This window comes from Pristis pectinata, chromosome 5, assembly GCF_009764475.1.
Source record: "Pristis pectinata isolate sPriPec2 chromosome 5, sPriPec2.1.pri, whole genome shotgun sequence".
Classification (NCBI taxonomy): domain Eukaryota; kingdom Metazoa; phylum Chordata; class Chondrichthyes; order Rhinopristiformes; family Pristidae; genus Pristis; species Pristis pectinata.
Genome location: NC_067409.1, coordinates 37,547,665 through 37,560,824, shown reverse-complemented (window position 1 = coordinate 37,560,824; position 13,160 = coordinate 37,547,665). Strand labels below are relative to the sequence as shown.

The 13,160-nt window shown below is 40.1% G+C and overlaps 1 protein-coding gene across 1 annotated transcript in view; it reads right to left on the bottom strand.

Annotated features, from left to right (window-relative positions):
- The window catches only part of si:dkey-12j5.1 (uncharacterized), a 272,001-nt gene that overhangs the window by 238,318 nt on the left and 20,523 nt on the right, over window positions 1–13,160 (bottom strand). Inside the window, exons 6-7 of the mRNA XM_052016283.1 lie at window positions 10,251–10,374; window positions 6,320–6,424 (exon numbers count right to left, since the gene is read on the bottom strand). Of these exons, the coding sequence (XP_051872243.1) occupies window positions 6,320–6,424; window positions 10,251–10,374 (229 nt within the window). The remainder of the gene's footprint in view (window positions 1–6,319; window positions 6,425–10,250; window positions 10,375–13,160) is intronic.

Genomic DNA, 13,160 nt, shown 5'->3' with positions numbered 1-13,160 from the left:
GCAAGAAAACGTACAAGTTCCCTTAGTTGAAAGATCAAAGCCATGAACGTTAACACATGGAGAAGGACAGGGGGTGGAGACAGAGTTGGGACAGACAGCAGAGTTTCTGAAGAATTAAAAATAAACTATCTGTGAACTCCTTCATTGAAGGGTTTGGAGGATATCAGTAACACATAAGGCATATACTAGAAATGCTGAAAAACAGAAATAAAGTAGAGAGAATTAGATATATTTCAGATCAATGACCTTTCACAAATTTTTAAAGGTTATCCAACCTGAAATTTTAACTCTACTTCCCTCTCCATAGATGTTGCCTGAGCTGCTTCCAGATTTTCTGTTTTTAATGGAAGAAATCAAATGGCTTTGACATAATAGCATTATTAATCGAGAGCTAAAGGTTGTTCATATTAAAGTCATGCCTTCTATGGGACATTGATGAAAGCAGAGTACACTTGTCAGTGGAAAAGAATGGTTGAGAATGGAGGAGATCATTCACATGCAGACTGAGACAAGTTCAGGTTCTAAAGAAACTCGTATTAAAAAGGGAAATGCTGTAATTTATCATTTTTTTAAACAACTGATTTAAGCATTTTGGATACTATTAGCAAAACTGGGGTTGAGGCTTTGCTGGCTATCACTATTTATTTTTCAACCAGTTTGAGAGCAAAACTTATTCGGGCCTACTCATGGTCACGTTATGTCATGCAAGTTCTGCCACTGAGCATGACCTCCCCATTTAGGATTAGGTCATTACTAGCAAATCACCATCAAGGTGATACAAAAAGCAATTCCATACTTTCTCATATGCCAGTAGCACAAGTAGCTCATTACTGCCATCAAACTTTGGCCCATTATTTTAAAAACAAGGTAAATACAGGAGGAGGAAGGTAAAATATAGAAAACATGGAGCATATGAAAAAGCTATATAGATTTGTGGAGAAAAACACAGGCACAAGTTCAAAGGAATAAATAACCTGCAAAACCAAGTAAATAAATGGGTAATCACTCGTCTGTTTTAGAAGCAATTCTGTATTCTTTGGTCATTTCATTAATCCTCTATTTGGATTTTTAAAATTCTAAATCTGGCTATCAATAAAATTTATATTGTTAAACTAGCCAAATACTCTAAATCCTCAGGTGTTTATAAAACCTCTATTTAACAACATAAATTTCACCAATTTCAAGGCTAAATCAACAAGTTTACTTCATTTACAAAATCAATTTTATTTTAATTATTAAATATTAACAATATTAAAATTATTATTAAAATTATTAAATATTAAAAAGGAATATTAAAATACCTCCTTCAACACACATTTGCTTCCCTAACACTTGTAACCAAACAGGAGTACATAGAATATCTTTCACATTCCCCTAAGCCCAGTGTCACTGGAAAATACCTGCTAACCCTCCATACACCAGAGATATACAAATGAAAATGGCTTAATTCCCATTCACTAACATTTCAAAAGTAAAAGTTTAAGATCAACCTCTCATTTTCAATCAAACATGGTGTCTAAACACGAAATTAAATTGCCTCAGTTATATTACATTTTATGCACGTCCTTGCATAAACTTTTTTTAAAAGGCTATCAGCCTCATTGTTATGTATCTTAAGGACACATCACCTCATGCATATAAATTATGAACTTTCTTTCGGTAAAATTACATCAGAACATTCCTTGCAGTACTGGTTTAAAGTACTGTTTACTTCTGCTGTATACTGGAGGTATCAAAAATTTCTCAGGATAAGGCTTCATCAATGTGAATTAATTCAAAAATAATCATTTTCCATAACAGTGTCACCGTTAAGGGGAAACAAGGAAGTCCTGGGGGCCACTACACCTTCTGTATTAACATACTCATCAAAATATCGTCCGATAACATAGTGTCATAATTTGTTATCATCAGTGCTCTTTAAACAAACTACATATACCCGGTCTCTGTCCAACAATTTGTTTAAATATCTTTCATGCTCATGGGTTAAGACAGAGTAAGAGGAGAGATTAACACAGTGGCACTGATGCTGAGACTATCGGATAGAAGGGGCAAATTGCAACAATAAATTACCTGCAGCAATGAATCACACTGCAGCTACTTGCCTAAACTACTCGGACAATAACTCCCTAACCAGCAATTTCTACAACCAAGGGCAATAAGGGCATGAGAAGACCATCGTCTACAGCTTCTCATCTGAGTTACATGCCACCCTGATGTGAAAATATATTGCTATTCCTACATCATCACTGGGTCTTAACTCCACAGCTGCCATAGTGGGTTTTGAACTTGTCCCGGATTGTTAGTCCAAGATTATAAATCATTAATATGGTAAATTAACCATCATGGTACCTCAATTCGCCAGGGTTGCAGAGAAACTGGAAAAATGGGGTTACTCAGCATTCAAAATCAGCAGTGAAACATTCAAAATGTGAAATAAATGTCATGATTATCCCTGGCAAGCTTTTATCTTCTAGAAAGAAAACAAGTAGCAGAAAGGAATCGCACAATTTCAACCAAAGTCTATAAATTTGAGTGGCTGGTGGAGCCTATGTAAAACAGCACTATATACAAGAAGGTTGGTGGATTGTTGATTAATCAAAAGGGAGCAAAGTTTAAACCTCTTCAAAAAGAGCAAATGTTATCACAACCTAACAAACTTCTCATGGCTTGCAAGTACTTTCACTTAGGCTGGAGTACATAATAACAACTCTTCTTTTCATCTCACATTATCTCAGAGACAGAGGTAGGCAACCTTGCTGAGGAATAGCTCTTCACACAGGGTTATTCCAAGAACAAGGCTGACATTCATACGCTAAAGTATGAGCTCTTGAAGTTTTGATCTGTTCTGGGATCCCTGTTCTTTGTGATTTTTACAAATGACTTGGATGAGGAAGTGGAGGGATGGGTTCGTAAGTTTGTGGTTGACGCGAAGGTTGGCGGGGTTGTGGATAGTGTAGAAGGTTGTCATAGGTTACAACAGGACACAGACAAGATGCAAAATTGGGCGGAGAAGTGGCAGATGGAGTTCAATCTGGAAAAGTGTGAAGTTATACACCTTGGAAGATCAAACTTGAAAGCGGAGTACAAGGTTAATGGCAGGATTCTGAGCAGTGTGCAGGAACAGAGGGATAGAACATAGAAAACCTACAGCACAATTCAGGCCCTTCGGCCCACAAAGCCGTGCCGAACGTGTCCCTGCCTTAGAAATTACTAGGCTTACCTGTAGCCCTCTATTTTTCTAAGCTCCATGTAGCTATCCAAAAGTCTCTTAAAAGACCCCATCGTATCCACCTCCACCACCATTGCTGGCAGCCCATTCCACACACTCACCACTCTCTGAGTAAAAAAAAACTTACCCCTGACATCTCCTCTATACCTACTCTCCAGCACCTTAAACCTGTGTCCTCTTGTGGCAACCATTTCAGCCCTGGGAAAAAGCCTAGTCCATAGATCCCTCAAAGTTGCCGCACAAGTTGATAGGGTGGTTAGGAAGGCGTATGGTGTGCTGGTCTTCATCAGTAGAGGGATTGAGTTCAAGAGCCGCGAGGTAATGTTGCAGCTGTATAAAACTCTGGTTAGACCATACTTAGAGTACTGTGTTCAATTCTGGTCACCTCATTATAGGAAGGATGTAGAAGCTTTAGAAAGGGTGCAGAGGAGATTTATCAGGATGCTACCTGGATTGGACAGCATGTCTTATGAGGATAGGTTGAGCGAGCTAGGGCTTTTCTCTTTGGAGCGAAGGAGGATGAGAGGTGACTTAATAGAGCTGTACAATATGATAAAAGACATAATTCGAGTGGACAGCCATAGACTCTCTTCCAGGACGGAAATGGCTAACACAAGGGGGCATAATTTTAAGGTGACTGGAGGAAAGTACAGGGGGGGATATCAGAGGTAAGTTTTGTTTTTACACAGAGTGGTGGGTGTGTGGAACACACTGCCAGGGGTGCTGGTAGAGGCAGATACACTAGGGACATTTAAGAGATTCTAAGATAGACACATGGATGACAGAAGAATGGTGGGGGGGGGGGGGGCGGTATGTGGGAGGGAATGGGTACATTGATCTCAGATTAGGTTAAAAGGTCAGCACAACATCGTGGGCCTCAGTATTATGCCATAATCTTCTATGTTCAATCTACCTCATCGTGGCCTTTGCACTTTATTTAACTACCTGCACTACACTTTCTCTGTAACTGTAACACTATATTCTGCATTCTGTTTTCTTTTTACTACCTCAAATATAATTACGTATGACATGGTCTATCTGGATGGCATGAAAAGCAAAAGCTTTTCACTGTTTGTCGGTACATATGACAATAATAAACCAATATCAATACCTCCCTGAACTATTCTTTTATTCTACTGGTTTTTAAGAACACCAGTTTTCCTCTTGCTCTCTTCCTTCCACTGCTCAGCAGAAATCCAAATATCCTTGTTCCTACCTAGTCTACTTTGAAGATGCTTATCTCAAAAGCCTGCTGTTCGCACATTAATCCCCTGGTCACCCTTATGCATTGCATAAGTTCGATGTCAAACAATTTCATTTTCCATTCTGCATGCAAGACCCATTTTAATCCAAAGAACCTTTTCTCCCCCCAGAAAGCACAATCAGCAGGTAAAATAGAATCTGTAGAAAGAGACCAGTAGGAATAATATTTCAGACTATATAATTGTGGAAAGTAAGTCATAAGACTTGAAATGAAACTCAGTTTCTCTCTCCACAGATGCAAATTAACCAGTTGAGTTTTTCCAGCATATCCTGTTTTTATTTCAGGTCTTCAATATGCATTATGTTTTGCTTTGTTCTATTTCATCCTCTTGTGGTCAGGCAACAGTTAAAATTCATCCTTCAATAACTGGTATTATTTTCTGTGACTTAATTGCAATCCTGATTTACCTCACTCACATAGCATGAGAATTGGTTATCATCATCACTTTTAACAATATACTTCAAATCACACTGATGATGTGTTCCTGGTCATTCTCCTAACTGAATTAGCTCTAAAAGGGGCTATTATAACATCATATAATGGAGAAGTATTACTGACTGTTATTTTACTCCCTGTGAGCAATAAATGAAGGCTTCACTGAGGATAAACATAAGGTTGCAGTGCTATTTATTAAACAGTTAACATAAACCAAGACAATAACTAAATGTAATGCAAACTGAAAATGTGAATTCAGTCACATCAGAGCAGCAGGAGCAGGCGAACTGGAAGACACTATCTTTGGGGGAATAAACCAGGCTGTGGACCAAGTTGTGACTCTTCCTTTTTGAAGAAGAGACCAGGGGGTTGACTGTCTTGCAAGGCAGCTGTCCTTTCAATCCTGGTCATCTCAGGAAACAGCTCTATTACCTCCCTGTTCTTTGTGAGACCTTCCAAGAAAATTACTGGGCTCAGTTTTCTTTCACTAGAGTCTCCATAGTTTGAGTCATAGCCTCCAAATGAAATGCGCAAATTATTCCCACCTTTCCAGTTTCACCTCGAAAATGATGCTCTTTCTCGACACTTTTGACCCACTACACCATCAGTTGTTGATCTTTTTCCTGGACTTTTGAGTTTACTTGCTGTAACTGAAGTCTGTTCACAAAACTACAGGTACTGCAGCACGTAAACTGGTAAACACAACAAAAAGCGTTACTGCATTCTTATTGATCAAGTAACTACTTTTACTGGAGCAATGCAAGTAGCTTGCATCTTTCAATGTGCTCACCCTTCTCTCAGCTCTGACTTCATCACTTTTGTCAATGTGAGACACTTAGGTCAATGCGAGACACTTAGGTCAATGCTGAAACCTTGCAAATAAGCAACATTTTATTGTATTATGTGTGACATGGATTTACTGTGCAGGCCAAAACTAATAACAAGTGCTGTAAAGTGATGATTGAAGGGTAGAGTCTCTTCCCCTTTCTCTTCTTCCCTGAATTAAAGTAGCCTGGACCACATCAATATTTCACAGAATATATGACTGAATTTTAATTGGCCAAGTAGTGCTCTCTCATTAGCTGAGAGCTATTTTGAATATTGCCTTTTCATTGGTCAACTGCATTTTACTTGACATTTGCCAAGCAAATATGAACAATTTGGCTGCACTCAGGAAGCAGGCTTGACAGAGCAGTAGGGAAGGGTATCCCCATTTCAGCTGTTACATAAAGGCTCACGTAATCGCTCAACTTCAGATAAAAGGTATTTCACCACAGAATAAGGAATCTTTTGTTATGTATTCAGGATTTCTGCACAGCCTGTGATAATTCAATTAACAGCCATTGTAAATAGGGTAGGCAGGGGAAGACACCAGTCCTACATTATATTACCTGCAATGGATCCAGATCGTTGACGTCATGTGTTACTTCTGACTCTGCTCTCTGAAAACTGGGTAACCATTGCTTAAGGCTTTTCATCAGGTACGCTTTGCCTTCCTGTAAATGCAGAAATACATTATTTCTCCCAGGTTAAGTGTGTAAAAAAACACTTTGACAATTATGTACCATGTAGTTCCAAGCCTAATTTACCACCTGAGGTAAAACCACCAGAAATCAACACGCTTCTTCCATGCCAATAACTACATATAGAATAAAGATGTTCAATTACCAAACACATAAGCAATGACATCAGAGCACAGAGCTTTGACAGCATGTAACTGGTGCAAGGGTACATTCACTCGCCAAGGTTCAGTGAGCAACTGCATTACGAAAGTTAAAACAAAATGCCATACCAACCAGGTAATTATCACGTCAATAATGAATCATTCCCCATTCAGAATATAAGACCCTGAAAATATCAACTGTGCATGCCTCTGTACTGAAAAACACTATGATGCTAGAGGAACTCAGCAGGCCAGGCAGCATCTGTGGAGAAAAGCAGGCAGTCAACATTTCAGGTCAGGACCCTTCCTCAGGACTGAAGATAGGAGGGAAAAGCAGAGCAGTGATAGGTGGACAAAAGAGGGGAGGTGAGGTGGGCACAAGGTGGTGATAGGCAGGTGCAGAGGGAGGAGGGGAGAGCAGATCCACCAGGGGATGGGTCAAAGGTAAGGAGGAAAAAAATGGGGTAGCAAAAAAAGATAGGCTAGGAAAGGGAAGAAAAGAAGAGGCATGGGGGGGGGGCACGGAGGGGGACGGGGAGGAGGTTTTGGGAATTACTTAAAATGGGAGAATTCAATGTTCATGCCATTAGACTGCAAGGTTCCAAGAAGGAAAATGATGTGCTGTTCATCCAGTTCGCATTTGGAATTCTCCTGGCAGTGGAGGGGGCCGAAGACTGACATGAGTTGGGGGGGGGGGGGGGGGGTGGAGTTGAAATGACTGGCAACGGGGAGATGCAGAATGTGGTTACAGACGGAGCATAGGTGTTCTGCAAAACGGTCACCTAGACTGCATTTGGTCTCGCACTTGGAGTACCGAATGCAGTAGATGATATTAAGGGAGGTGCAGGTGAATCTCTTATAAAACTTGTTATGAAATACAATTTATGAAACTGTCAAGTTCCACACGGGTGCAAGAAGAGGCTCAACAGTTTCATAAATTTTGCCTCAAATTTTCACCCTGCTCTCCAATTCACTTGGACTATTTCTGACACCTCTCTCTCCTTCCTTGATCGTTCCATCTCCATCTTAGGAGATTCCTTATCCACCGACATCTTCTACAAATCCACTGATGCCCACAGCTACCTCGATTACAGCTCCTCTCACCCTGTCTCTTGCAAGGACACTATCCCTTTATCTCAATTTCTCCACCTCTACACCCATGATGGGGCTTTCCACTCCAGGACATCTCAGATGTCCAACTTCTTTACTAACCGTGGCTTCCCCCCTACTGTGGTCGAGAGAGCTCGCACCAGTATCTCTGCCATTTCCCATACCTCTGCTATCACCCCCACCCCTCCCAGACCTAATAGGGATAGGGCCCCCCTTGTCCTCAAATTTCATCCTACTAGCCTACGTATCAAACACATCATCTTCTGCCACTTCAGCCATCTCTAACAGGACCCCACTACCAAGCATATCTTCCCCTCCCCACCCTTTTCTGCCTTTCGCAGGGACCGCTCTCTCCGCAACTCCCTAGTTAATTCCTCCCCCCACCCCCTCCCCATTCATCCTGCTCCATTAGCCCCGCCACAGGTGCAACACATGCCTCTACACTACCTCCATCCAGGCACACCAACAGTCCTTTCAGGTGAAACAAAAATTCACCTGCACCTCCCTTGATATCATCTACTGCATTCGGTACTCCAAGTGTGGCCTCTTCTACACTGGCAAGACTAAACACAGACTAGGTGACTGTTTCGCAGAACACCTGTGCTCTGTCCGTAACTGCACTCTGCATCTCCCCGTTGCCAATCACTTCAACTCCCCCCAACTCCATCACAGATACGTCAGTCCTCGGCCTCCTCCACTGCCAGAATTCCAAATGCAAGCTGGAGGAACAGCACGTCACTCTCCTTCTTGAAACCTTGCAGCCTAATGACATGAATATTGAATTCTCCCAATTTAAGTAATCCCCACACCCACCCCCAACCATACTTCTTTTCTTCCCTTTCCTAGCCTCTCTCTCTTTTTTCTACCAACTTTTTTCCTCCTTACCTTTGACTCATCCCCCAGTGGATCTGCTCTCCCCTCCTCCCTTGCACCTATCACTATCTCTTACCTGCATCAGGCTATCACCACCTCGTGCCCACCTCATCTCCCCCTATTTGTCCCTCCGATATTGTGGGCTTCCCCTTTTCCTATCTTCAGTCCTAAAGAAGGATCCTGACCCGCAACGTTGATCGCCTGCTTTTCTCCACAGATGCTGCCTGGCCTGCTGAGTTCCTCCAGCATCATAGTGTTTTTCATCTACATTCCAGCATCTGCAGTCCTTTGTTTCTCTATGCATCTGTACTTATTTTGCATGCACGGTTTCTGTCACACAAATTCACTATCATATATGGAGATTTATTCCTAAATCAAATAAATGGAGTTGAGATACAGACCAGCTGCGAACTCGCAAAATGACAGAATAGTTTCATGGAGCTGAATTACCTTCTCCTGCTGCTAAAACATGCTCAATATTTATTACAAAAGGGATGGAGTGCAAAAGTAGTGAAGTGATCCTACAACTGCACAGGGCTTTAATAAACTATGCCTGAATGACTAAATAGAGTTTTGGACTCGTTACTTAAAGGATGCACTACAGATTTGGTTTACTAGATTGACTCCTGAGATGAAAGGGTTGTCTTCTGAGAATAACTCGCAATTGTGATTCTAATTGTTGGTGATCTCATTGAACAATATATGATACTGAGGGGTTTGACAGGATAGATACTGCAAGAATTTCACTGGGTAGATACTGGAGGATGTTTCCCCAGCAGAAGAATCTAGAACCAGGGGTCACAGTCTCAGGATGAAAGGATTTCCATTTAAGACTTGTGATGAAGAGGATTTTTTTTAAAAGGGGATTATGAATCCTTGGGATCCACTACCCCAAAGAGCTGCAGGTGTTGAGTCATTGGGTTGGACTTCACTTTGTTGTGGGTGACCATGTAGTGGACCACCATGCATCTTACCTCTGCTATTCAGCGCATCTTCTAAATCTTCTCACAGCAAGTTGGCAGCACAGAGCTCCAGCTTAGATGCATTTGACCACCTGCTCCACCAGGAGACTCACCCGAGTCTAGTGGTTGCTCCAGAACAGAAAGAACTGAGGTGCAGATTTACCCCAAAAGAAATGACCTCAATAATTTTAATGGAATCACAGACTTTCATGAAAAGTTTGGCCATTTTTTTATTTTCATTTCATTTTATATTTGTATTTTTAATTAACAGTAACATGTTTTAACACGATTTATATTTTTTTGCAATCCTGACCTTTAGTGCTGTGTGTATGGAGTTTTCACATTCTCCCTGTAATTGCATGGTTTCCTCCGGGTGCTTTGGTTTTCTCCCACATCCCAAAAGACATGCAGGTTGGTTGTTTAATTGACCACTGTAAATTACCCACAGTGTGCAGGTGAGTGGTAGAATGAAGGAGAGTTGATGGGAATGTGTTGAGAATAAAATGGGATTAGTGTAAATTTTGGTCAGCACAGACAAGGTGGGCCTAATGGCCTATTTCTCCGATATATGACTCTCTTACTTTATAGTGCACAATGATTTAGCTAATTAACTATTATTATTCTGTGCAGAAGGAAGATATGGTGCTATCGAAAGTCAAATTATTGATTCAATTGAAAGAAACTTTAAAAAAAATCAGACAAAACTATCTATACCTGCTGCTGTTCAGTACTGAAAAGATAACTAGCCATCAATTGCAAGGCTTCAGGATTTTCCGAATCATATGCCAAAGCATTTCCCAAAGCTTCTTGGCACTTATTTGAAGCATCTTCCTCTGAACTGTGAACAAAACAAAAATTTATCTGGTCCGATGGAGATAAAAATTTGACGACAGTTACTCAGTCAAATGCAACGTTAATAGTACAATTACAACTGATTACATAACAAAAGTCATTTACATTAACTGAACCGAATCTGTATTTGCATTTATAAACAAGTTCCTTGGAAAACTTACTGCAATTCAACCCCTTTAATAATTCAAATGAAAGCAAAGCCATTGTGACACTTCAACTGGACTTCACTTTCAGTCGTATGAATGATTTTAACATAAATGAAGAAATAATGCAAGTTGCCAGAATTATTAGAATCAAGATAAGCTTCATTGCTCTGTGTAACTACCCAATCTTATCATGAATTTTATGAATTACTCATGCATTTGAAATTGCAAACTTAACAACATCCAGATCTGGTGCTATTTTCTAAAGAGAGGTGGAGACTAAGGAATAACCCGATAGAGACCTTCAAGATTATGAATAAGATAAGGTAGACAAAGAAGACGTGTCCACCTGCAGGAGAGGCCAAAAGTTTAATTTAATTACCATGGCCTGAACCTTCCAATGAATGTTGAGCCACCTCCAGTATTCCTTTCACCTGCCTGTTAAGCTGCTTCCATTCAAACTCTTAACTTCTGCTTCGAAACCAACTCCCACTTGATTGTTGAGACTCTGCATTGCACAGGGCCTTCTGATCACAGATCTCCAATGAAATGTTTTGATGGCCAATTAAACCACACTCCAAAACCATCAAGGAGGTACAATGTTTCTGCATCTCTGAGACACTCAATCTCTACTAAAGAGTATGAACGTATGACTTATGAGGAAGGATAGGGCACTCAGCATCAAGCTTCCTCATAAGCCACATGTTCATACTTCTTAGCAGAGATTTAATAAGATCATGTAACCTCAACTGTGCATTCACATTTACCCATGATAACAGTTCACATCCTTCCTTATCACACATCTACCTTTGCCTCAAAAATATTCAAAGCCTCCATTTGAGAAAGAGAGTTCCAAAAACTCATGACCTTCTGTGAGAAAAAAATTTATACCTCATCTTCATCTCAAATGGTGGGGGGGGGGAAGAGGAGGGTCCCCTAATTTGAAACAGTGACCGACAGTTCCACATTCTTCCACAACCATCTTATGAAGATCCCTCAGGGTCCTGGTTGTGTCATTCAGGTACACTTTAACTCTTCCAATCTCCAGTGGATATGACCCAGCCTGTCCAACCTTCCCCTATCAAACAATCTGCCCAGCTATTAATCTAATGAAGCTTCTCTGAACAAATTAACATTCTTCCTTAAATGAGATAACAAATATTGTACACAGTGCTCTAAATGTGGTCTTGCCAATGACCTATATAACAGAAGCAAAATCTCCCCACTATTTTAATTCAATTTCCTGTTCTGTTGGCTTTCCTAATTACTTGCTTAACTCCATACTAGCCTTTTGCAAATCGTGCATTAAGACTCCCAGATCCCCCTGCATCTTAGAGCTCTACAACCTTTCACCATTTAGATACTATGCTTCTTTTTTTTAAATATATTATTTTTTTCATGTCAAAATGGATAATGTCACAATTCATTTGCCAGATCTTTGCTCACTCAACTTAACCCATTTCCATTTCTATCTGTAACCTCCTTATGTCATCTGTAACCTCCTTTAATCACTTTAAGTCAAGCTGAGGCAAGCCTCATAAGTTTTTCAAAGATCCATTGCTGTACAAGGGGGGGGGGGGGGGGGGGGGGGCACACTATTTAGGTGCATCAATGAAACTTCTAGAAATGGCTTTGCATTAAATTGGTTGGGTCAGTGCATGTCTGGATACCTCTATGCATTAGTATTTCATGTGCACAGAAGACCTGTAAGAGAAAATGTGGATTTCACAGACCACTGCTGGTACCCAATGGTGCTTTGTGTTGTTCTTCCAAAGAAGTCCTATCACGAAGTACACGCAAGCATTCCAGCACAAGAAAGAATCATTTGGCCTTTGTTTCCTCCTTTAATCAACAAGCCTCCCATTCAGCACCTTATCAAAACCTCTTGGAAATTCATACATGTAATATACACCAATGATTCCTTTAACAATATAAATTTATTTTGTTGAGGGTTCTATTAGATTTTAGGCACAACCTGATTTTTTTTTTACATATCTATCTTGACTAGCTTTAATTAATCCATATGAGCACTAACTTTAATTTCTATTATGAGCTCCAGAAACTTAACCCCCACCAATTGGTCAAATCATTCAGAACATTAAATGGAACATGTTTTACTTTACAGCTTGTTTAAGTTTTGTTTCCTTCTTATCTCTATGGGTGCTGACTTTGTGAAGTGGAGTTCTTCCACTTAGGGGAATATAAACTTTCTGTATTACATTAAATTCTAGTTTGCACTCCTCCTTTGGTTCTAATGTTTAAATAACAAGATTAGTTTACAATGAACAACAAATGCTTCATTGTCCTTACCCAAATCTAGAAATTTTATAACTGTTTCACATTTTTCTCTTTGAAACATCACATTGATTATTATGAATACTATATGTCCAGTTATCATTAACTATATTCTAATTCATTCCTAAATTCAATTTGGCTTTTGTTAGTTCCAGAGCATTTTGCTCAAGAAAACAATCCTGAACACACAAAAAGTTCATTTTTTTCCGAACATGGACTTATCTATCACAATCCATCCGAAAGATAAAATCTCCCATTAAAACTGCATTGTCTTTTCTGCAGACTCGTCTAATGTCTGCATTTACACATTCAAACACTTCCCAGATGCTCCTTT